Source organism: Jaculus jaculus, chromosome 11 (genome assembly GCF_020740685.1).
Source record: "Jaculus jaculus isolate mJacJac1 chromosome 11, mJacJac1.mat.Y.cur, whole genome shotgun sequence".
Taxonomy (NCBI): Eukaryota; Metazoa; Chordata; class Mammalia; order Rodentia; family Dipodidae; genus Jaculus; species Jaculus jaculus.
Window position 1 is genome coordinate 99,449,743 of NC_059112.1, and position 25,564 is coordinate 99,475,306.

General features: G+C 42.5%; 1 protein-coding gene across 2 annotated transcripts in view; it reads left to right on the top strand.

The window, feature by feature from the left end:
• Positions 1 to 25,564, top strand: part of Pdxdc1 (pyridoxal dependent decarboxylase domain containing 1) — a 71,772-nt gene that overhangs the window by 2,988 nt on the left and 43,220 nt on the right. Inside the window, exons 2-5 of one of the 2 annotated variants that reach the window (XM_004652048.3) lie at positions 20,365 to 20,438; positions 20,877 to 20,942; positions 23,039 to 23,119; positions 24,598 to 24,744. In XM_004652048.3, the coding sequence (XP_004652105.2) occupies positions 20,365 to 20,438; positions 20,877 to 20,942; positions 23,039 to 23,119; positions 24,598 to 24,744 (368 nt within the window). The remainder of the gene's footprint in view (positions 1 to 20,364; positions 20,439 to 20,876; positions 20,943 to 23,038; positions 23,120 to 24,597; positions 24,745 to 25,564) is intronic. The other variant, XM_045161557.1, reaches the window with a different exon arrangement.

Below are 25,564 nucleotides of genomic sequence, written 5' to 3' on the forward strand. Positions count from 1 at the left end.
CCAGACACATGCATCACCATGTGCATCTGGCTTACATGGGTTCTGGGGAATTGAACCTGGGTCCTTACACTTCACAGGCAAGTGCCTTAACCACTAAGCAGCCTCTCCAACACCCTTATTTTTATATTTGACAAAGTAATAAAGAACTGTACATAGAGTGAATGATTTCCACTGTTGGTCATAGATAGAAAAGACATTGCTACAATATGTGTTTTACAAACTTGTTTTGAAAAATAGTTTGAACAAAAGTGACAAATTGAATTTTGCCCATTGATCCTGTTTCTTGAAGCAGCAGACTATTCTGGATTAAATTCTACATTTTGAATATAAATTTGAGAGCTATTTGAGCAGTTCTGAATGATTGCATTTAAGCTAATTCATGCATTATTTATATAGCCACAGACCACAATGTTATTTGATATCCACCTCTAAATTTCAGTATCTCTTAATCTAGAATGCAGTATGCTGTCATCACTCAGTAGAATCACTCCATACATTTCCTTTGGCTCACATATAATTCTGTATCTACCCTTGCTCTTTTTTAGGTAACATGTAAACATATAACCTGCCATAATAAGCCACTTTTCTTGTCTTGATTCATTTTCTTTTTTCCTTTTTTTATTTGCAAGCAGAGAGAGCTAGAGATAGAGGAGAGACAGAGAGAATGGGCACACCAGGGCCTCCAGCCACCGCAAACCAACTGCAGATGTGTGTGTCCCCTTGTGCATGTAGCTAACATGGTTCCTGGGGAATCAAACCTGGGTCCTTTGACTTTTCATGCAAACACCTTAACCGCTAAGCCATCTGTCCAGCCCCCAGTTCTCTTTTATTTTAAATGAGTGATGTTCCCATAACAGAAAGGCCAATTAAGGAGAGCAAGGAATTTGAACTAGGAGAGTAGAAAGGGGCTGGAGCCTGTGCACTCCACATAAGGAAGTGTGTACTTAGTATGTTAAACTAAGAAAATGCCTCAGGAAGTAATTTCTTGGGTGGTGATGGTCCTACTCAGTTATTCAACACATACTCTTTTCAGTAAGAACTTGATGCTTTTCCAATTGGATGAAAAATCTCATTCTTCCTGGGTATTATGTTTAGACAAGGTGTGCTGCAGTTTGTTTTATGTTAGCTTTAATTCCATCCTTGAACAAACCTGGAGCAGAGTTTCTCAGGCTCCGCACTGTTGGCGTCTGTCCTAGCTGATTCTTTCTGTGGGCGGCTGTCCATTGTGGTCCAGCAAGTCTAGCCGCATCTCTGTCTGTCGTCCCCTGGATGCTAGCATCATCCGCTTCCCCTCCCCCAGCTGTGACAACAAGACATGACTCCAGATGGAAGCAGTTAACCCTGGAGGTGGAGGAATTACCTCCTGTTGGAAGTCACTGAGAGTCCAGGAGCTCTGCTGTCCAGTTCAGAAGCCACTAGCCACACTTACCAACCGAGGTCTAGATTAACTACAATTAAATAAAACTTGCAATTCATTCCCTTAAGTTTACTAACCACATTCCAAATGCTTAGCATCCACATGTGGTTTGGAGCTGTCATGCCTGGCAACAAAGGTCTATTTCCATCATCAAAGAAAGTTCTGTTTGCCAACCCTGTAGAGATGGGCAATTTGATTAACTTTTTATATCTACTTCTTATCTCTGAAACAACTTTAACTCCCCCTTTTGTGGCAGGGTCTCATGTAGCCTAGGCTGGACTCTTAGCTAACTATGTAGCCCAAGCTCTCCATTCTCCTGCCTCTATTTCCCAAGTGCTGGAATTTCAGGCATGTACCATCCTGCCTGGTTTATGAGGTACTGTATTCAAACCCAGGGCAGCTTCATACACGCTAGGCAAATGCTCTACCAATGAGCTATGTAATTGATTACAATTCATCCCACTTTTTTATTATCCTAAATTAAGGTTTGTTTCCCCCACCCACCCACTTGGGCCTAAATTTGAAACAATCATTGTCATCTTACAATTAGGCTAGAAGCTTATATGGAGGAGGAATAGCATGAGTAGAACATTCCTGATCATTATTTACCAACAAGAACTGGCAGAGTTTCTATCCATGTTTCTTAAAAGTATGAGAAAGACAGGTGTCTTTAATCCCAGCACTCAGGAGGCTGAAGTAGGAGGATCACTGTGTGTTCAAGGCCAGCCTGGGCTAGAGCAAGACCCTACCTTAAAAAATAAAACAAGGGGCTGGAGAGATGGCTTAGCGGTTAAGCACTTGCCTGTGAAGCCTCAGGACCCCGGTTCGAGGCTCGGTTCCCCAGGTCCCACGTTAGCCAGATGCACAAGGGGGCGCACGCGTCTGGAGTTTGTTTGCAGAGGCTGGAGGCCCTGGCGCGCCCATTCTCTCTCTCTCTCTCTCTCTCTCTCTCTGTCTTTCTCTCTGTGTCTGTCGCTGTCAAATAAAAAAATTTAAGAAAAAATAAAACGAGCTGGAGGGATGGCTTAGCAGTTAAGGCATTTGCCTGCAAAGCCAAAGGACCCAGGTTCTATTCCCCAGGACCCACATTAGCCAGATGCACAAGGTGGCACATGTATCTGGAGTTCATTTGCAGTGGCTGGAGGTCCTGGCATGCCCATTCTCCCTCTCTCTTTCTCCCTCTCTCCTCCCCCTCCCTCCCTCCCTCCCTCCCTCCCTCCCTCCCTCTCTCTCTCTCTCTCTCTCTCTCTCTCTCTCTCTCCTGTCAAATAAATACGTGTGTGTGTATACACACACACACACAAAACATTAAAAAGCATGAGAAAAGAATCTCTATTAGTCAAACTTGAACAGTTTCTGTGTGTACCTATGCAGAGCCCAGTCATTCATACAGCGTGAGAGGACTTCATGGGGATGATGGCTGTCATTTTTAGCTTTCATCAAAAGCTGATCTCTACGTCTCCATAAAGTGAGTTTTGCATACAGGTGCACAGCGGGTGTGGCAGTAAATGATTACCCAGTGCTGGGTGTTGGAGGAGCCTGATGGGATTTGCCATGGTGCAAAGTTCCTGCTCCAAAAAATGTATGTCTTTGGTGATTCTTAATTACTTAAGATTGTAGAGGTGGTCAGTAGCTGAGCTGTTGTTGGCCCCCAGTCCCAGGTGTGTTCTGTTACAGCCAGGCTTTTGAAGTGCAATTGCAGGGTAGATTGGAATTGCTTGATTTTTTTTTTTCTTTTGGTTTTTCTCACTGTAGCCCATGTCGACCTGGGATTCATTATGTAGACTCAGGGTGGCCTTGGACTCACAGCAGTATGCCTACCTCTGCCTCCCAAGTGCTGGGCTTAAAGGCATGCGCCACCATGCCTGGCAAATTGCTTGATTTTTGTATTGTGTCTTTTCACCTAAAGCAGAAATCTGCATACATTTTTATCAGTTGAAATTCTGCTAAGGTCAGAGCCCAATGCTCAGCACTGAAGGAGACATGGATAAATGAGTTGTGATTCTTCCAAGGGCTTATGGTATATATTGTAAGACAACATCTTAATTTATTAGTTAACTAATTAATCCTTTTTTTGTTTTGTTTTTTGGGTTTTTTTTTTGTTTGTTTGTTTGTTTGTTTTTTGCAGTAGGGTTTCACACGAGCCAGGCTGACCTGGAGCTCACTATGTAGTTTCAGGAAGGCCTCGAACTCATGGTGTTCCTCCTACCTCTGCCTCCTGAGTGCTGGATTAGAGGTGTGCACCACCATGCCCGACTGAATTAGTCTTTTTTGAGATGGTGTCTTGCTGTATAGCACAGACTGGCCTTAAAGTCATGATCCTCCTTGCTCAGCCTCCCAAATACTGATATTACAGATATGTGCCAATACACTAGGTTCACTGGGCATACATTTTTAGACTGTTCCTTGTGTAGAAGGGAAAAGTAAAAAGTATTCAGATTGGAAAACAAGTTGGGAGTACATGGAGGGGGTAACCAGGAAAGATTTTATAGAGGGTTTTTTTATCTTAATTTTTGTTTTTGAGATAGGGGCTCCTGTAGCTGAGGGACCAGCCTTAAACTCCTGATCCTCCTGAATGCTGGAATTTCAAGCCTGTGCCACCATACCTGGCTTGGAAGAGATTCTTTAGGTAAAATATTTGGTTCAGAATTGGGTTTTTCTAGAGTTTGCTTTGTGAATGTAAATTTTACTTTATACTTATGCTGTACATTGTTGCTAATAAAATATAAATCAAGGGGTGGGGAGGTGATTCGTGGTAAAAGCATTGGCTAATCAAGCATGAGGACCTGAGTTTGGCTAGCTGCGTGTGGCTGCCCTATGCCTGTAATGCCAGCACTGGCTGAGTGGGGAGAAATAGGATCACTGAGGCATGCTAGCCAGCCAGCCTAGCCAAAAAATAGTGCCAAATTCAGTGAGAGATCCTATCTCAAGGAAGTAAGGTGAAGAGTGACAGGACGCCACCAGATACCCTCATCTGCCTTCTGTGTTCATGAGTGCCCATGCACACATGTACGCACACACAAGGTGACAAGTAATGAAGCAATGTGACATGAAAAAAACTGACATACATACACAGACATACATATTAAGAGACATTAATGTGCCCATTTCATGATTTTTTGGGTTTGTCTTTTTGTTTGGTGTTTTTTTTTTGGGGGGGGGGTTTCCACATAGGGTCTCACTCTAGCCCAGGCTGACCTGGAATTCACTGTGTATTCTCAGGGTAGACTTTTTGATCCACCTACCCCTGCCTGGGATTAAAGGCGTGCACCACCACACCCAGCTACCATTTCATGTTTTGATGTTAAATCAGATATGTAAAAAAGAACCAGTGCTTCCAGTTGTATTGAACATGTCTCAAAGTTAGCCAGGCCCGAAGACCTGTAATCTCAGCTTCTCAAGACGCTGAGGCAGGAGGATCACAAATTCAAGGGCTGCTTGGGCTACATACAGAAGTAATTTCCAAAACTTCCTTTCAGACACCTATCTATATTTATCTAGCTGGAGTTAAATCCGATCTGTCCTCTTCCAGCAGTAGTAAAGGGGTTGTTGCAGCTACCCTGTGTTTGCTGGCACAAAGCACCCAACCAGAAACAGCTGGTGGGAGGAAAGTTGTTTACTCTGGCCTACAGTCTCAAGAGGAAGCTCCATGATGGCAGGGGAAAGCATGGCCTGAGCAGAGGCTGACGTCTCCCCTAGCCAAAAAGTAGCGCCAAATTCATTGAGAGATCCTGTCTCAAGGAAATAAGTGGAGAGTGACAGAGGGACAACACCAAATATCCTCGTCTGCCACATGGCCATGATAAATAGAACACTGCAGTTTGTGAGCCAAACACTGGCAATAGGAAACTGGCTGTAATACCCACAAGCCTGCACCAACAATACATCCCCTCCACCAGCAAGGCTTCAGTTCTCAAATTGCTACCAGCTGGGAACCTAGCCTTCAAAACACATGAGTTTACGGGGTGGGGGAGGAACCTAATTCAAACCACCACATTCTGCCCCTATAAACTCACAACCATCAGTGATGTAAAATGAAGCACATTCAATTCAACTTTAAAAGGTCCCCATAGTCTTTATTAATCCCAATAGTATGCAAACATTTATTTTTATTTATTTATTTATTTATTAATTTATTTATTTATTTGCTTATTTATTTGAGAGCAACAGGAAAGAGAAAGAGGCAGATAGAGAGAGAATGGGCATGCCAGGGCCTCCAGCCACTGCAAATAAACTCCATATGCATCCACCTTGTACATCTGGCTTATGTGGGTACTTGGGAATCGAGCCTCAAACTGGGATCCTTAGGGTTCACAGGCAAGTGCTTAACCGCTAAGCCATCTCTACAGCCCCAAACATTCTTGTAGTCTAAGATCTCTTAACTGTGAGCTAAAAAAACAAAAGAATATAATGGCATAAAATAAACTTTCAGACTACAAAAGATGGCATTGGCATAGCAAGGAAAGACTGAACACATATCTACAACAAACGTCAAATAATCAAGTTTTATAGCTCCAAGTCTGACATCTGTAGCAATGATGAAGTCTCTGGAGTTCCAATGCTGCCCATCTACCTGGGCTGCTCAGAACCTGGGGAAAACTCCATCCCAAGATGGCAGCTGTCCTACAGTCCTGCTATATCCAAAACATCTGGGTCTACATTGTAAACCACAGTTTATCTATACCATGTCTCCTTCGGGCCTCCACTCAGGAAATCCAGAAAGTCTGCTTTACATCACCTAGTGGCCATTTCCAAAAAAACAAAGTGTATGACCCTTTCTTTCCTGCATTTGTTATACACCCATGGTACAAATTGGGCTACCAATTTGTTAATCCAGGGGGGAACAAAACTGACTTTGAAGAGCAGCAGAATTCCTTTAGTATCCAGGCCCCTTCTTTCAAAAGAGTAAGCACCATGCAGAACAGCTGGCCCAATCCCAATGATTGTAATCTCAAACTGTTACAACTGAAAGGGCGCTGTCTCCAGCCTAAAACTTTTCATTTATTTCTGTTCCACATCGTTTTATTCACACCACTTCTATTTCTATGCAGTGCACCCCTGCACAAGTCCTCAGGACACAAGCAGATCAGAGCAAGCCTTTCACACAAACTGCCTCTAGCCCAGTCTAGACAAAGCTTTTTTCCTCCTCATAAGCCAACCTCATAGTCCCCAGTTCTTACTGCATGTAGACCTTTCAACTTTCTGACCAAAGTGGTCCATCATACTCTGCCTTCAGGCCAAGGTATCATCAAATCCTTCCACTTTCCTCCCTCAACTCAGTTCCAACAGGCCAACAAACTCACTTCTTAGTGTCAAGTTCCTAGCGCAACTACTTTCTCATTGCACAAAGCACCCAAACAAAAGCAGCTGATGGAAGGAAAGTGGTTTGTTCTGGCTTACAGTCTTGAAAGGAAGCTCCATGATGGCAGGGGCAAGGATGGCATGAGCAGAGGCTGGGTATCACCTCTGCCAGAGCAGGTCAAGCACATCATGAGAGTGAGCCAAATGCAAGCACGAGGGTGCGCTCACCCCCAACAACACACCTCTAAGCAAGATTCCTAACTTGCCACCAGCTGAGGACCAAGCATTCAGAACACGAGTTTCTGAAGGACCTCTAATTCAAGCCACCACAGGGATCATTAAATGTTTGGTTTATTTGCTAGTACTATTGTGGTTTTTTTTTTTCCTTTGCTGAAAATGTTAAGTATTAAGTAACCATAAAGTCTACAAGATCCAGCCTTGGGCCCAGTCTACATATTTCTTTGGAAAATGCATTCTGAGTTATAAATAACTGATAGAATAGTAAATTTTTCCCATTGTAGAAATAGCCAAACAAAGCCTTCACTTAGAAATGGTTGTTTTAATATATTACAAACAGTTGAATACTGGTATTTTTATACAATTCAACCTTAAAGGGTCTCAAGACACATAAAAGCTTCAGAAACTTATGGTGGTTTCTTTCCTCAGAAGCCCTTGCTGTTGTTGCTGCTGCTGCTACTCTCCTGCCCCCACCACTACCTTCACCACCACCACTATTTGAGCTTTTTGAGACAAGGTCTTATGTATCCCAAGCTGTCCTTGAACTCCTGATCCTCCTACTTCTACCTCCCAAGGGCCGGTGTGCCCTTTCACACCCAGGGCTCACCTTATTATTTTAAAGAAAAGGCCACCAACGTTAATTCTACATAATTTCAGTACAGTTTAGAAATAATGATATTGACAAGTATAATAAATACCTCCTTTTTGTGGCTGGGGATTGAATCAATGCCTGGTTAATGCTAAGCAAGCATTATATTATTGAGCTATATTTCCAGCACAAGGAAAATAGATCTCTTTTATCTTTATAACGTTATTGCCTATGGACAGGTTCCTAGTAACATTTTTAAAAGCTTATCTCAGAGAAAGTTACTACACCTAGATATGAACACATGCTTTTTCAAAGGTTTTTTTTTAAAATATAGTTTTATTTATTTGAGAGGGAGAAAGAAATGGTGGGGGGCACGCCAGGGCCTCTAGCCACTGTAAACAAACTCCAGATGCATGTGCCCCCTTGTCCATGTAGCTTATAAGTGTCCTGGAGCCATCTCTCCAGCCGCAAAGGTTTTTTGTTTTTGTTTTTGCTTATTTTTGAGACAGTATCTCATGTATTCTAGGCTGGTCTTCAACTCTTGATCCTCCTTTCCAGAGTGCTGGGAATATAGGCATGCACCACCACATCTGGTTTATGTGTGCTGGGAAGGTAATATTCTTCCAACTGAGCTACACTCCCAATCCCAGCATTCTTCTTTATTAAAAAATTTATTTATATGTGTATAAATGTATGTGTGTATGAGCATGCAAAGGCCTCTTGCCACTGCAAATACACTCCAGACATACAGCATTGGCTTTACATGGGTACTGGGGAAATAAAGCCAGCCTGTCAGGCTTTGCAGGCAAGCACCTTTAACTGCTAAGCCATCTCTCCAACCCTGCATGCTTCCTTATAAGAATTTTTTTTTTCTTGAAATGCTAGAGATTGAGCCCAGAGCCTTATGCATGCTGGGCAAGTGCTCTGTCACTGATCTGTATTCATAGCCCAGGAATTTTATTTTTGTTGCAGAATAAGTGCATGATTTCAGATAACTGAACAGACTTTAGAAGTAAAGCTTGCCTGTTGTGCAGTATCTTTCTGAGTAGTTATGTGAAAGTGCTTATTCCTGACATAATGTCTAAGTGAATGGATTGAAGCAGTGATTTCTAGGAATACATATATATATTTTAAATTTAGACTTAGAACTCCACATTTCCATTATGCATTTCAGACAAGTGATTTGGATGCCTATGTTTTGTTCTTTTCATTTTCTGCCCCTCTTCGGGAATTTTAGGTTAAATGCTGATAGTTACACATGCAGCACTTGCCATATCCCTTTTCATGTTGGGAGATTACGATGCTTTATGACCCAGTAGTCACTGGATGTCTTCATGTCCTCATAGACATAGTCATGCACAGAGGACACGATAGACAGCTAGCCAAGCATGACGACACACACCTTTAATCCCAGTATGTGGGAGGCAGAGGTAGGAGGATTGTCATGAGTTCAAGGCCAGCCTGAGACTACATAGTGAGTTTCAGGTCAGCCTGGACTAGAGTGAAGAGTGAGACCCTACCTCAGAAAAAAAAAAAAATGCTGGAAGGTTGCTCAGTCAGTAAGGTGCTTGCCTCCCAAGTATGAAGGTCTGGGTTCTAATCCCAGTGCCCACATAAAAGCCAGATGTGATTACTCATACTTAGAATCTCAGTGCTTGGGGCACTGGAGACAGGAGGATCCCCAGGGCTTGCTGGCAAGCCAGCTATCAAATTGGTGAACTTGAGGTTCTGTGAGAGAGCCTGTCTCAAAAAATAAGATAGACCAGGTGTGGTGGTGCACGCCTTTAATCCCAGCACTCAGGAGGCAGAGGTAGAAGGATCACTGAGAGTTCGAGGCTACCCTGAGACTACATAGCGAATTTCAGGTCAGCCTGGGCTAGAGCAAGACCCTACCTCAAAAAACCAAAATAAATAAATAAATTAAAAAATAAATAAGATAGAATAGCTGAGGAAGACACTGGATATCAGTATCTAGCCTCCACAATCATGCATCCACACATGCACCCACGCACCCAAATACACACAAACATGTATCTACACACATGCAGCAACAGCAAACGTGCAAAGAGGCCAGGTGTGACCCACACCTGTGATCTCAGCATTTAGGAAGTGGAGGCAGGAGGATTAGGAATTCCAGGTTATTTTCTGTTACAGAGGAAATTGGGGCCAGCCTGGGCTACATGACACCCTATCTTCAAAACAAAACAACAACAAACACCAATAACAGAGACACACAAAAAGTGCCTGGCTCTTTGTGTGTGTTGGGGAGGGGCTGGTTCTGAAATACTCTACTGTTGAAATCAGGCATGTGTGTGCACACACGCGCGCACACACACGCACACATATACACATCACAAGACTCCAGCAAGGTAATAACTGAGCAGGGTTTGTGAGTCACTATGTTGCCCTGGAGAGTTCCTGTCTTTTTTCTCATCATTAACCATAAGAAATAGTTGTGTTCTTGGAGGGACTGCTGCTTTGTTTTTATCCTTGGTGGCTTCTCAGGTCAGCAGATAGGTGATGCCCTGAGTGCTTGTAAAGTGCTGGTCATCAGGCTTCATTTTCACCTGGCAAGAGAATATAGGATTTGAGGAGCAATGTGGGTTGAATAATTATCACCATTCAGGACTGGACCTTGTTAGGAAACTGAGAAACATGAGTACTCAGTATGTTAGCAACAGTAGTCTGGAGCTCGCTGTCATTGGTTTGCTCAGTTGAAGGAAGGCGGTTTCAACACACCCAATGCTTATGATGTAAACTAGCACTTGATGTCACCCAGGTATTCTTTCTAACATGAGCAACTGAGCATGCCTACACAGAAAATAGTGGCAAGGGAGCACTGGAGTCCTTATTCTTCTATTTTTAATGACTATTTTGTGTTTTGGTTTGGGGTTTTTTTTGTTTATTATTTATTTATTTGAGAGTGACAGAGAAAGAGAATGGGCCCACCAGGGCTTCCAGCCACTGCAAACGAACTCCAGAAGTGCACCCCTTGTGAATCTGGCTAACATGGGTCCTGGGGAATCGAGCTTCAAACCGGGATCCTTAGGCTTCACAAGCAAGTGCTTAACCACTAAGCCATCTCTCCAACCCAGTCTCTTTTATTTTGATGTCACGACCTTTTCCTCCTATTATGATGGTCTTAGGTAGTATCAATCACTGTGAGGTCATGGATATCCATCCAGGCCATTTTGTGCCTGGAGGAGCACATTTTAAGGAGTCTTATCCTTCCTTTGGCTCTTACATTCTTCCCGCCACCTCTTCCACAGTGGATCCTGAGCCTTGAAAGGTGTGATAGATACTGCATTGCTGAGCACTCCTGTCACTTCTTCCCAGCACCATGATGCCTTCTGAGTCATCCCAAGGTCACTGTCATCTGAAAAGAGAAAGTTCTCTACAAAAAAATGAGAGTAGCATTAATATATGGGTATGAACATTAAGAGAAGTACTTATTGGGCAGTTTGATAAGCATAGTATATACATTTAGCTAGACAGGAACAGATGTTACACCCCTAGGGCTCATGACTACTGTTGTAGGTTTTCAGTATCAGGGATGTGTTCCTTCCCATGGAGTGGGCCTCCATGGATTAGAGAGCATTTGGTTTCCACCATGTCAGACGTGCCACTATTGCACCCGTTGGCTCATTTGGCCTGGCTGGCCAAATATAAGGCTTGCAGTGTCCACTGTTGAGTATCTTCACTGGTGATTTCTCTCTTTCCCATTGAACTGCATGCAGAATGGCTTCTTCCTGCTTTCTGTCAGTTGGTCTACATGGAGGAGCTTATCAGCTCAGTTCTAGCAGGATCTCTCAGTGGCCTTGCAGCCCAAGTATGTGGATGGAGTCTTCAGCAATAGGGTCTTACCAGCTATTCCTGGTGGAAAACCAAGGCCTTGGCAATGACCTGTAATGTTTTGGGGGCATCAGGGACCTCCCTGGCCAATAACTCACTGGAAGAAATCCCATCCCTGACACTGAAAATTTTCTAGTAACAATCTACAGCTCCTGAGTGTTCCATTGTGGTTTTGGAGGTTTTTGTTTTTGTTGGTTTGGTTTGGTTTGGTTTGGTTTGGTTTGGTTTTTCAACATAGGATCTCACTCTAGCCCAGGCTGCCTTGGAACTCACTCTGTAGTCTCAGGCTGACCTTGAACTCACAGCAGTCCTCCTACCCCTGCCTCCTGAGTGCTGGGATTAAAAGCATGCACCACCATGCCTGGCTGGTTTGGGGGAACAGGGTTTCCTTTGGCCTTGAACTCACAGCAATTGTTCTGCCTCAGAGTATTTTGATTACAAGGGTATACCAGCTAAGTTTATATTTATACTGCCTTTCCCCTCTACAGCTGCTCCTTTTTAAAGACTTAGCCTCTTCTTCAGATGGTGCTGGGAGTTGAACTAAGGCTCTTTTGTATATTCTAGGCAAGTGTCCCACCCTAGCCCAAACTAAATGTTTCCCAAGCAGTTCTTCACATACCATCTTTGTGAATTTTTGTAATGAGTGCATCACCTATACTATCATTTTCTCAATTCCCACCTCCTTCCCTCATTTTTCTTTTAAAATTATCTGTTTTCACATGTGTGAGGATAGACACCAGGGTCTTGAGTCATCAGGCTTTGCAAGCAAGCACCTTGAAACACTGAGCCATCTCTACAGCCCTATGCTTTGTTTTTCTTGAGACAGGATCTTACTGTATACCCCTTGCTGGCCTGGATTTGTATGTAACCTAACCTGACCTCAAACTTGAGTCATTTTTCCTGTCTCTGCCCCCCGAATGCTGGGCTTACAGGCCTCCACCATTGACTTTACATCAGTGACTCCCTTTTGTTTGCACTGAGGAACATTTTACACACAACAAAACACCTATTTGCAGAGCACATCTCAAGGAAATATCTTGGAAAATCAATACAGGAGGACACCTCATGTCCTCCTCTGGCCTCTGCACCATGTACACAGGTCACATGCATGTGCACATATATGTGTATACCACACACACTACCATAAGGCACAAGATAATTTTTTTCTTTTTGGAAGCTTAAATTAATTTTTTAAATTTATTTTGTCTGTTTGGTTTTTCAAGGCACAGTTTTGCTCTAGCCCAGGCTGACCTAGATTATATAGTCTTAGGCTGGCCTCAAACTCACAGCAATCCTCCTACCTCTGCCTTCCAAGTGCTGTGATTGAAAGTGCGCGCCACCACGCCCAGCTTAAATTTATTTTTTTACTTATGAGAAAGAGTGAGTGAGTATGGGCATGCCAGGGCCTCTTGTTAATGTAAGTGAACTCCAGATGTATGTGTCATCCTGTGCATGTGGCTTTATGTAGGTACAGGGGAATTGAGCCCTGGCCAGCAGGCTTTGTAAACTAGTGCCTTTAACTGCGTAGCCATCTCCACAGCTCCTAATTTTTTCTTTTCCTTTTCAAAAAGAAAAACATGCTTATACTTGAAGAGTAGAAATTGCCTTACAAAGCTGCTTCTTTTTTTAAAATAATTTTATTTATTTATTTGAGAGTGACAGACACAGAGAGAAAGACAAATAAGAGGGAAAGAGAGAATGGGCGCGCCAGAGCTTCCGACCTCTGCAAACGAACTCCAGACGCGTGCGCCCCCTTGTGCATCTGGCTAACGTGGGACCTGGGGAACCGAGCCTCGAACCGGGGTCCTTAGGCTTCACAGGCAAGCGCTTAACCGCTAAACCATCTCTCCAGCCCACAAAGCTGCTTCTTAAAGGTCTTGGTTCTGTGAATACTATAGTTCTCTTCAGGAGCCTTGAAGTTAAAGTAAACCCTCTCACACATCTGTTAGGTGTAATTGTTATAGAAATACTGATTTCACGTAGTTAGACTGCAGAATCAACCATAGCTGAGATGTAACTTACAAATTTGTATCCTGATGAAAAGTGTAACTTTCTGAATTCTCAGCAGTGACCATCTATCAGTGTTGTGATTAGAAATTGTATGAGTAGCACTTGTAAAAGCTTTGTTGCTTTTTTGTTGTTGTGAAACAGCTCATATAGCCCAGAGTTGCCTTGACTTTCTGTTACAGTCAGTTTCACGCTACTGGCAGAAAACACCCAAGGAAGAGCAGCTTGTGGGGGGAAAGGGTTTATTTTGGCTTATAGATTCGAGGGGAAGCTCCATGATGGCAGGGGGAAATGATGACATGCCAAAGGGTGAACATCACCTCCTGGCCAACATCAGGTGGACAACAGCAGCAGTGCCAAACACTGGCGAGAGGAAGCTGGCTATAACACCCATAAGCCTGCCTCCCAATAATACACCAACTCCAGGAGGATCCAATTCCTATAAGCCAGCTGGGGACCTAGCATTCAGAACACATAAGTTTCTGGGAATACCTGAATCAAACCATATGTAGCCAAGGATGACCCTGAACTTCTGAGCATCCTGCCTCTACCTCTGTGTGCTAGGATTATAGGTGTGCCACCATACTTGGTTTATACAGCACTAAGTATCTAACCCAGGGCTTACTGCTGATAGGCAAGCACTCTACCACTGAGCTATGTCCCTATCCCCCTTTTTTGTTTTTGTTTTTAATATTTTTTATTTACAGATGGTCACCATCAAGTGAAGCACACCAAAGTAACTCCAGATATGTGTACCACTTTGCACATCTGGCTTTATGGAGTCACTGGGGAATCAAACACAGGCCATTGGGCTTTGCTATCAAATTGCTTTAATTACTAAGCTATCTCCCCAGCCCCTTTAACCCAGGCTTGTCAGTGACTGATAGAGGTCTTCCTGCCTTAGCCTCCTGAGTAATAGGATTGTAAATCAACCATCACACTCAGTGCTGTTTTGTTTTTTTCTGGTGGTATAATTACAGACCTTCTTAAGGCTTAGGGACCCATGATAAGCGGAGGTCTTAGGAATGCACCCACAAGTCCATATTTGATTACAGATCCTTTTCCTAGAAAATCACCTTAAATACCACTTTCACATGTATTGCAGTGGGTTTGGCTGACTTAAAATAAAGATGGTAGGAAACATGACATATCAACTCACTTCAGAGGACAGGTTGGAAGATGTTGGCTTTTCTAGAACAAAGATACCATTTTACTTTTACTGGGGATTGAGGCCTTGTGTATACAAGAAGGGACTTTGGGGCTGGAGAGATGGCTTAGCGGTTAAGCACTTGCCTGTGAAGCCTAAGGACCCCGGTTCGAGGCTTGGTTCCCCAGGTCCCATGTTAGCCAGATGCACAAGGGGGCGCATGTGTCTGGAGTTCGTTTGCAGAGTCTGGAAGCCCTGGCACGTCCATTCTCTCTCTCTCCCTCTATCTGTCTTTCTCTGTGTCTGTCGCTCTCAAATAAATAAATAAATAATAAATAAAAATATATAAAAAAAAGAAGGGACTTTGTTTCTGAAGTTGTTGTTAGTAGACTCAGATTTTATTTTATTTTATTTTTTTTGGCCATAGACTTATTTTGCATTTTTGTTTGGGATTTTGTTGGTTTTTAAGATAATGAGTCATATAGTCCAGGCTGGCTTTCAACTCTGGATATTCCTGCTTCAGCCTACCAAAATATAGGCATGTGTCACCACAACTGGCTTTTATTATTATTATTATTATTATTATTATTATTAGTTTTAAAAGTTGGCATATGATGTGATGGATTTCATTATGGTGGTATATTTTGATCTAACTTGTTCACCTCTACTGTCTTCCTCCATGTTACTTATCCACCTTCCTGCCCTTATTCCCCTCACTTTGGCTTTCAAGGCCATATGTAGGCCTCAGATTGTTTTTTTAATTTATTTGAGAGAGACAGAGATTGAGAGAGAGAGAATGGGCACACCAGGGCCTCTAGCTGCTGCAACCAACTCCAAATGCATGTGCCACTTTGGGCAGCTGGCTTATGTGGATCCTGGGGAACTGAACTGTGGCCCTTTGGCTTTGCAGGCAACCATCTTAACCACTAAACCATTTCTCCAGGCCAAGGCATCAGACTTTTTAATCAGGTGGTTTTTCTTGAGACTTCAGGAAGGGATACGAAGGAAAGTCTGGCTGCAGTTCTGAGAGAGTGTCCACCATCAAGACCAGTGCTGCCTTCTCCACAGATGTGCTGCTGTCTGAATTTATGCTTTTATTTTACTTGTGGCTCATAAACAGCCTCCACCTCATACATTTCCTTGTGCTTTGCTAGGAAGAATAAGATTTAAGATCTGAAGTAAACATTTTAGTCAAGGGTAGGGTGACTGTACATCCTGGTTCACTCAGGATCATTGCAGTTTACACCTTTTGTTCTGGTTTAATCATTAATAGTAACCCTTTCACCCTTAAAATGCCCAGGTTTGGGGGACTGGGGAAATGGCTTAGCGGTTAAGGCATTTGCCTGCAAAACCTAAGGACCTGGGTTTTATTCTCCAGAATCCATGTAAGCCAGATGCACAAGGGGGTACATGTGTCTGGAGTTTGTAGGCAGTGGCTAAGAGGCCCTGGTGTGCCCATTCTCTCTTTCTTTCTTTCTGTCTCTTTCTCTCTCATGAATAAATAAATAAAAAAAATTTTTTTTAATGCCCAGGTTTGGATTCATCTGTGGTCATCAGGTTGTGACTAATATACATTCAATAGAATATATATCTATAATATGTTATCAAAATGTATCATATAAAATACAGTATATGTTATATTTAAATTATATAGAAATTTTCTCTAGAGGGAGAGTCATTGGTTATTTTTCTGAGTGAAACCATCAAAAAGATTATCTTGCTGGGCATGGTGGCAAACACCTTTAATCCCAGCACTAGGGAGGCTGAGGTAGGAGGATCACTGTGAGTCTGAGGCCAGCCTGAGACTACATAGTGAATTCCAGGTCAGCCTGGGCTAGAGTGAGACGCTACCTCAAAAAAAAAAAAAAAAAAAAAAAAAGGATTATTCTAAAAGCAATTTTAAAAACTTTATCTGAGAGACATACAGTGTGGGTGCATCAGGGCCTGTTGCTACTGCAAACAACTCCAGGCGCATGTGCGACTTTGTGCATCTGGCTTTATGTGAGTACTGGGGAATTGAACCCCTGCTGGCAGGCTTTATAAGCAACCTTTAACCATGAAGCCATCTCCCCAGCCCTAAACTTGCAGTTTTTGAGCATGGAGCTTCCTTAGTGTTACTGTATTTCCTTATCTCATACTATGGAGAAGTGATATTACCTAATGGTTGGCAGAACTGGTTCTAGAGTAATAGACTATTTGAAATTCTGGCTCTAACACTTGTTAACTCTGATTTTATGTTAATTAAGAAGGAATATGTATAAAAGAGCTAGCTAGCATAATGTCTGGTTGACTATAAGTAATCCACTAAGTATTTGTAATTATTAAGGATCATCTTGCTCTATGCTTATTCTGTAGCAGTTCCTGTGCTTGATGCTAAGGCATACTGAAATTATGGCCTTACTAATAGCATGACACATGATACATATTTCCCCTTAGTATTATAAAACTGTCCCCTTTTTTGACTTTCCATTGACATCTTCCATACAGATACATAATATACCATGATCATAATCCCCTCCCACCATCCTCCCTTTTTCTCCTCCTAAATCCTTCCTCCACTGGAGAGATGGCTTAGCGGTTAAGATGCTTCCCTGCAAAACCAGTGGACCCAGGTTCAGTTCCCCAGGGCCCACATAAGCCAGATGCACAAGGTGGTACATGCGTCTGGAGTTCATTTGCAGTAGCTGAAGGTCCTGACACACCCAGTCTCTCTCTGTCTCTCCCTCTGCCTCTTTCTCTCAAATAAATAAATTCCTTCTTTCCAACTCATCTCCTATTTTTTAAAAACTTTCTAATATTTCAGTTATTTATTTATTTATTTATTTATTTGAATGAGAACAAGAAACAGAGAATAGGCATGCTCGGGCCTGTAGCCACATGCAGCACCTTGTGCTTCTAGCTTATATGGGTACTGGATAATCAAACCTGAGTCCTTAGGCTTTGTAGGCAAGCTCCTTAACCACTAAGCCATCTCTCTAGCCCTCTCTTCTATTTTTGATGTCACCATTTTTTCTCTTTTATTATGCAGGTCTTATATAGATAATGTCAGCCTCTGTGAAGGCATGAATATCAGGGATACTTTGTGTCTGGAAGAGAACATGTAAACACTCCTCCCCTTCCTTTGGCTCTTACATTCTTCCCACTACCTCTTCCCCAACAGTTCCCAAGCCTAGGGGTCACTGACATCTGAAAAGAGATGCTTCTCTAACCAAAAGTGAAGTAATATATGCTCATAAACAAAAGTATTTATTTATCCCACACATAACTTTTTTTTACTGTTTTTTTTAAATATTTTTTTTGTTCATTTTTATTTATTTATTTGAAAGTGACAGAGAGAGAGGGAGAGAAAGACAGAGAGGGAATGGGCGTGCTAGGGCTTCCAGCCACTGCAAACAAACTCCAGACGCATGTGCCCCCTTGTGCATCTGGCTAATGTGGGTCCTGGGGAAACGAGCCTTGAACCAGGGTCCTTAGGCTTCACAGGCAAGCACTTAACCGCTAAGCCATCTCTCCAGCCCACACATAACTCTCTGATAGAATTTTTTTGTGGTTTTGTTATAGGTTTTTTATTTGTCTCTTTTGGTCAGGCAGTGAATCTAGGTTTAGGGTGTAGGAAAATGTGGCAAAGTTTAGATTGTGACGCGTGCCTCTAATCTCAGTTTGGAAGGCTCAAGCAGGAAGAGCAGGTTCAAGGCCAGCCTGGACTACAGGGACATAGATATGAGTCACAAGAGATGAAGGTAATATATAATGCAACCAGGAAACTTAGGAGTTAACGTAAGTTCTCTTGACCATTTTCTGTTCCACTTACCAGAGCATTGCTGTCCTTTAAGATTGCTTTCTCATCCAACTTTTGCTTACTTTTTGTTTTGTTTTGTTTTGTTTTTCGAGGTAGGGTTTCAGTCTAGCTCAGGCTGACCTGAAGTTCACTGTGTAGTCTCACGGTAGCCTCAAACTCACGATGATTCTCTTCCTCCCGAGTGCTGGGATTTAAAGGCGTGTGTCGGGCTGGAGAGATGCCTTAGCGGTTAAGCACTTGCCTGTGAAGCCTAAGGACCCCGGTTCAAGGCTCGATTCCCCAGGACCCACATTAACCAGATGCACAAGGAGACGCACGCGTCTGGAAGCCCTGGCACGCCCATTCTCTCTGTCTCTCTCTGCCTCTTTCTCTCTCTGTTGCTCTCAAATAAATAAGAATAAACAAAAAAATAAAAATAAAAATAATAAAGGTGTGTGCCACCACACCCGGCAAACTTGTGCTTACTTTAAGTTGTGGGTTGCATTGAAAATACCTGTTTGAATTTTTTTGGCGTATGTATGTGTGTGAGCTGCATGTACATGTGTGTGCTCATGCTTTTAGAGGTAAGAGGTTATATCAAGTGTCTTCCTCAGTTGTTCTCCACCTTTTTTGCATATATATGTGTGTGGTATGCATGTATGTGTGATGCATGCTCACACATGGGTAGTTGCACAAGTATATGTGCACATGCAGGCCAGAGGTTGACATTGCATGCCTTTCTTGATCATTCTCCATTTTATTTCCTGAGGCAGGGTCTCACACTTGAATCCAGGGTCTACCAATTTAGCTAGCCAGCTTACTACCTAAGAGATTCCCTGTCTTCTGATCCCTAGGCCTTGCTGTCTGGGTAGCTAGTATAGTCAAATCAGTAAACTCCAGTTTAGTGAGAGAATGGCTTAGTGGTTAAGGCACTTGTCTAGATTTGATTCCCCAGTACCCATGTAAGCCAGATGCACAAGGTGGCACATGAGTCTGGAATTTGACTGCAGTGGCTGCACTGCCCTAATGTACCGATTCTGCCTCTCTCTTTTTCTCTCTCCCCCCACCTTTCTCTCAAATAAATAAATAAAATATTTTTAAAATAAAGGGGAGGGGTCTAGGGAGATTGCTCAGTGGTTAAATAAAGGTGCTTGTTTACAAAGACTGTCAGCCCAGGTTCATGCATCTGGCATTCATATGTAGTGTTAGGAGATCCTGGTGTGCCTATCCTTCCTCTCTCCCTCCCTGCCCTTTCTCTCTGATAAATAAAGTGGAGAAAAATGGAGGAAGGTACACATCATAGATCGCATAACCACACACATGAGCATGTGCACTCATACAGCACACACAGAATTACAGTGGAGACTAAGAAACGAGAAAAATGAGTGTGTGTTGCAACATTAATTTTTTTTTGTTTTGTTTCCTTTTTGAATGAGAGAGAACTGTCCATGTGGTACCACAATCCAAAATAAACAGAAGGAAAGAAGGGAGAGGGGGAAAAGGCCCCCTGTGGCCTATGCTTATCTTCTCAGTTCTATGCTGTGTTCACCTACAGGGTTTTATGGGCAAATTAGTTTTCTGTGGCTGCTGGAACAAATCACAAGCTAAGAGTCTTGGCAAATACAAGCTTGGGAGGTTCATCATGAACAAGGTGAAAATGTGTAAAGATAAGTCAGACTTGAAATTGGCTTCCACTAGGAAGTTAGTGCTAGAGAACTGTGACTTGATGTGTTGTAATACTTTCATTCTGTTGGAAGTTTTCCCAAGTATAAATCCGTTTTGTAGTAAATCCAGAAGACTTTTCATTGACTTTTTCTGGGTAAATTATTTTACAGAAGTAATAGAGGATACTAGATGTGGTGGCTCATGCCTATAACCCCAGCACTTGGCAGGGTGAGGCAGAATTGCCATGAGTGCTAGGCTAGCCTAGGCTACAGAATGAGATCCTGTCTCAAACACACACACACAGAGGGAGAGAGAAAAGTAGTAGCAATGAAGAAGTGTTAAAAATTCACCTTTTTCCCCCCATTTTCTAGATAGCAGACCCTACATTAGCTGAAATGGGAAAAAATTTGAAGGAGGCGATGAGGATGCTGGAAAACAGTCACAGGTGAGCACATAGGACAGAAGCTGGGCTGCTTGGCGTGTTCAGCCTGTTTAGAAAACTGGTGACCCTGGTTTCTTCCTGCTAAAGACACCTGGTCTCTAGAATGACTTTAAAATTGTTGTTTGTCTTGGGTAGAAGGTGCTTTGTAATTAAAGGGTTTTGAAATTGAGGGGAAGGACTTCTTCATGTCTGCCTGTTAAGAGTTTTGTTTACATAATATATTGATTTGAGCATATAAGCACTTCTTACTGTGGTTTCGGGTCCCACAGGGCATCCACTAGTCAAGTAGTTGTTTGAAGTGGTTGTTCAGGGGTCTGCATTAAGTGTATTTCAGTTTCTTCATCACTAAGCGGTTTTAGGTCACATAGTCATGTGTTTGCATATTAAATGATAGAAATTTGATTTGATAGAACATGTAATCACTTTTTTCCTTTAAACTAGAAGGGCAGAGGAAGAAAATGGAAAGAAACGCGTATTGGAGGATATTCCAGGACCACTCCAGGGCAGGTAGGTGGTAATGGGGGTTACTACCTTTAGTTCTTGTGTAAATTTTTCTCTTAAGTTTTAAAAATATTTACTTGAGAGGGAGAAAGAGATAGAAGAGAGAGAGGGTGCTCCAGCACTTGGGAAGTAAAGGTGGGAGGATTGCCAGTGAGTTCAAGGCTACCCTGAGTGACTTTCAGGTCAGCCTGTGCTCGAGTGAAACCCTACCTGGAAAAACAAAAGAACAACAAAATAAGTAGCTGACTATAGTTTTCATAGGGTGCTAGCAGTCACTCTGGAATTTAAGTCCCAGCCTAGCTTCCCTGAGACAAACTTATTTTTTTTTCTTTTAGAACCAGGAAACTGCACATAGGCCAATAGTGCAACTCTCTTACACTGTTCTTTGACCAATTATGAATTGTACAAGTTTGCAAAAGAAAAACATGGAGGAACTATCCTGATGTACAATAAATGCCATGCCCCACACGCCTAGAAACTGATACTTTTCAGTAGACACCCCTCCCTGTAATGTGAATTGTACTCACTGTCACTTATAACAGGGAGCAGAGGTGTCTCCTTGTCCCCAGCATGAGGGGAACAAAGAAGCTTAATGCTTATGTATTTTCCTGACTGCACAGAAGTTTCCCTAGAGGCGATACTTCCAAGAATATCTGAAATTCTCAGAATGACAGCACAGTAAGCTGGTCAGGAATATTCACATTCAGTACTGCTTACAGCCAGTATTTGAGACTAGTAAAATGCCAGATGTTTTACAGGCACTGTCGGGTTGTGTCCTTCCCATTGTGAAGTATGGGCTCAGCAGTTTTGAGTCTCTTATTCAAAGATACTCAAAGGATAGTAGAAAACAGTGCTCTAAGTTTCCTTCCCTGTAATGATCTCTACAGTGCACAAGGACAGGGCATCTTACTTAAGGTTAGCAGCTTGGGAAAGATGGCCTTTCAGCATTCAGCACTGTTTTAATAGTGCCCTGATTGTGTGTGTGGTACTGAGGATTGGACACAGACTCTCAAACATGCTGAGCAAGCAATCTGTTGCTGAGCTGCTGCCCCACTATGTCTCCATCCTGTGCTGCTGTTTCTAAAGAGAAAATCTTTATTAGTAATATTCTTATTAACAGAGATAGTGTTTTCACATCACACCACACATTGCCTTGTCATCTCCTGTTGCTTTGGGCATTTGTGTTCTTTTTTATGCATTATTTACATGCAAGCAGAGAGATTATGGGCATGCTAGGGCCATCTCCTTAAACTGGATGTGGTAGCACATGCCTTTAATCTTAGCACTCAGAAGGCAGAGGTAGGAGGATCACCATGAGTTTGAGACCACCCTGAGACTTCAGAGTGAATTCCAGGTCAGCCTGGGCTAGACCTTACCTTGAACCCCACCACCCCCAAAATAAAATAAAATAAAAAAGTTTCTGTCTCCTTGTATAACAAACAGCTAGTCACATACCTGGAATAGACGTTGCACTCTAGGTCAGGCATGGTGGTGCATACCTTTAATCCAGTGAACTACAGGTCAGCCTGGGCTAGAGCAAGACCCTACCTCAGAAAACAAAATAATAAAAGAGAGAGAGAGAGAGAGAGAGAGAGACTAGATAAATGCTTGTTGAGTTACATGCTGCTGGTCTGAGTGGACAAGACTCCTAGGTTGTGGAAAACAAGACATACCAGTGACATAAGAGTGTTTTTATTGCTTTGTGACCTTCTAACAGCTTATAAAGACTTTGGTTTCTATAATATGGTTATTAAGTATCCTGTTCCCACTCCGAGATTTAAATGGGCTAGTATAAAAAACTGCAAGGGCAAGATTCAAGTGAGCCAGTATAGAAATACTGTGAGGGCAAGACTGGAAGGATTTTCAAAAATGAAACTTATAATGTTAATTAATCACAAGTAAAGTTATATTCAGAACTCCCTTTATAATTTGAGACTTGATTTTTTAAGTATGAACTGTCTGAAAACATTTCTTGTAGCTAGCTATCCAACTTAGGAACAAAAGCTTCTTACAAAGCTGGTTTTAATGAGAGAAGTTATTGGGAGATGGAAGGAACGAGGATATGTCCTCTTCCCACCTGTCTAATTCTTGTTGTTCTGCAGCGGACAAGATATGGTGAGCATCCTCCAGTTAGTTCAGAATCTCATGCATGGAGAAGATGACGAGGAGCCCCAGAGCACCCGGTAATGGACAGGGGTTCACAGCTTCCTTTTGAAAGTCTGTTCTTTTTTTAATTTTTAAAATTTTTTGTTTATTTTTATTTATTTATTTGAAAGTGACAGAGAAAGAGGCGGGGGGGGGGGAGAATGGGTGCACCAGGGCCTCCAGCCACTGCAAACGAACTCCATATGCATGTGCCCCCAGCTAACATGGGTCCTGGGGAATCAAGCCTTGAACCAGGGTCCTTAGGCTTCACAGGCAAGCACTTAACTGCTAAGCCAGCTCTCCAGCCCTGACAGTCTGTTCTTGATTCAGTAGTAATTTCATTCTAACAAGGAGTTCAAAGAAATTTCATTAAGAGTTAAGATGGGCATTGTGGCTCACACCTGTAATCTAAGTGCTCTGGAGGCTGAGGTTAGAGGATTATGGTAAATTCAAGGGCAGCCTGGGCTAGAGTGAAACCCTGCCTTAAAAGAAAGAAAAACCCGGGTGTGGTGGTACACACCTTTAATCCCAGTACTGGGGAGGCAGAAGTAGGCGTACTGCTGCTGTGAGTTCAAGGCCACCCTGAGAGTACGTAGTGAATTCCAGGTCACTGGGCTACAGTGAGACCCTACCTTAGGAAACCAAAAAAAAAAAAAAAAAAAAAAAAAAGAAGAAGAAGAATGAATGAATGAAAAGAACAGAAAAGGAAAGGAAAAACCAGGTGTGGTGGCACATGCCTTTAATCCTAGCACTTGGGAGGCAGAGGTAGGAGGATCACTGTGAGTTTGAGGCCAGCCTGAGACTACATAGTGAATTCCAGGTCAGCCTGGGCTAGATAAAGACCCTACCTTGAAAAAAACAAACAAAAAAATTTTCTGGGGCTAGGGGATGGCTCGGTGGTAAATGGTGCTTGCTTGCATGCTCAGGTTCAATCCCCCAATACCCACATAAAGCCAGATGCACAAAGTGGCATATGCATCTGGAGTTTATTTGCAGTGTTAAGAGGCCATGGTATACTTCCACACACACACACACACTCTCTCTCTCTCTCTTGCAAATAAATTAAGATGATAATAATAATAAAGTTTCTGTCCATTTTATCCTATAACTCTCTGTAGTTCTTTTTTTCGTTTTTATTTCTTTTTTTCTTGGCACTGGCTAGGGACCCCAGAGCCATACATATATAGGCAAGTACCCTCTCACTGAGTACCTCACTAGCCCCTCCTGTTGTTCCCAAGACTGATCCTCAGTGTACTATAAGAAGAACTTGTTCAAAAATAGTTTGTATTCTCCATAAAATGAATATTTATCTTCTATGACAATTTTAAAAATGTTTTCCTCCCCCAGTGTTCAATATCTCATGTGCATCGAGCTTTCTGAATTTGTCTGTATTTCTGTCTTCTGAGGCATTAAGTGGATTTAAAGCCTGAAAAATTTCTATGGAACACTATGACTTTTAGTTTTCTATACTTCAACTCTAATACTTTTTTATAATGTAATGAATTTTAATTAACAGAATCCATAATATTGGAGAACAAGGTCACATGGCTTTGTTGGGTCATAGTCTGGGAGCTTATATTTCAACTCTGGACAAAGATAAGCTGAGAAAACTTACAACGAGGATACTTTCTGATACTACACTATGGCTGTGCAGGATCTTCAGGTAAAGACATGACAAGTCAGACGCCTACTGTGAGATCTGTTCATGGATGTGAGTCTGGGTTCAGATTTGACTATTGAAATGGTTTCTCACTGTCTCCATGCCTACTTGTTGTCATCTCCTCATGCCTCCCCCATCTGATTCCTGGGAGTACAGGTTTGTACCACCACACTGGACTAGACCAAATACTTTCATCATCCTAGCCTTCCTCCCTTCTCGAGGAGATTGAGGAAAATAAAAACACTTAAGCAGATCACAATAAAAGCATAGCAACCATGCCTGTCAGCCTGTGCTGACCTTCATGTAGTACAAGCCATCATCTTCAGGCTTTTTATTTTGGGAAGAGGCGGGGAATTCCTAGTTTCTGTCTCCATAGTTTCTGCTCTTTGTTTCTGAAGGTGGATATAGAAGATGGGTCTTTGCATCTCTCCTTTAAAGCCTCCACCCAGGGCTGGAGAGATAGCTTAGCGGTTAAGTGCTTGCCTGTGAAGCCTAAGGACCCCAGTTTGTGGCTCAGTTCTCCAGGACCCATGTTAAGCCAGATGCCCAAGGGGCCGCATGCATCTGGAGTTTGCAGTGGCTGGAGGCCCTGGCGCACCCATTCTCTCTCTCTCTCTCTTTCTATCTGCCTGTTTCTCTCTGTCTGTCACTATCAAATAAGAAAATAAAAAATAAAATAAAGTAAATAAAATAAATCCTCCACCCATAATGAGTAGCCAGCCACTAAAGATGAGTGTTTTTCACATCCCTATCCTATTCTCTTGCCTGTTCCAGGAGCCAGTGTCTGGCTTAAGGAAAGAATTTCTTCCGTGATTATACAGAT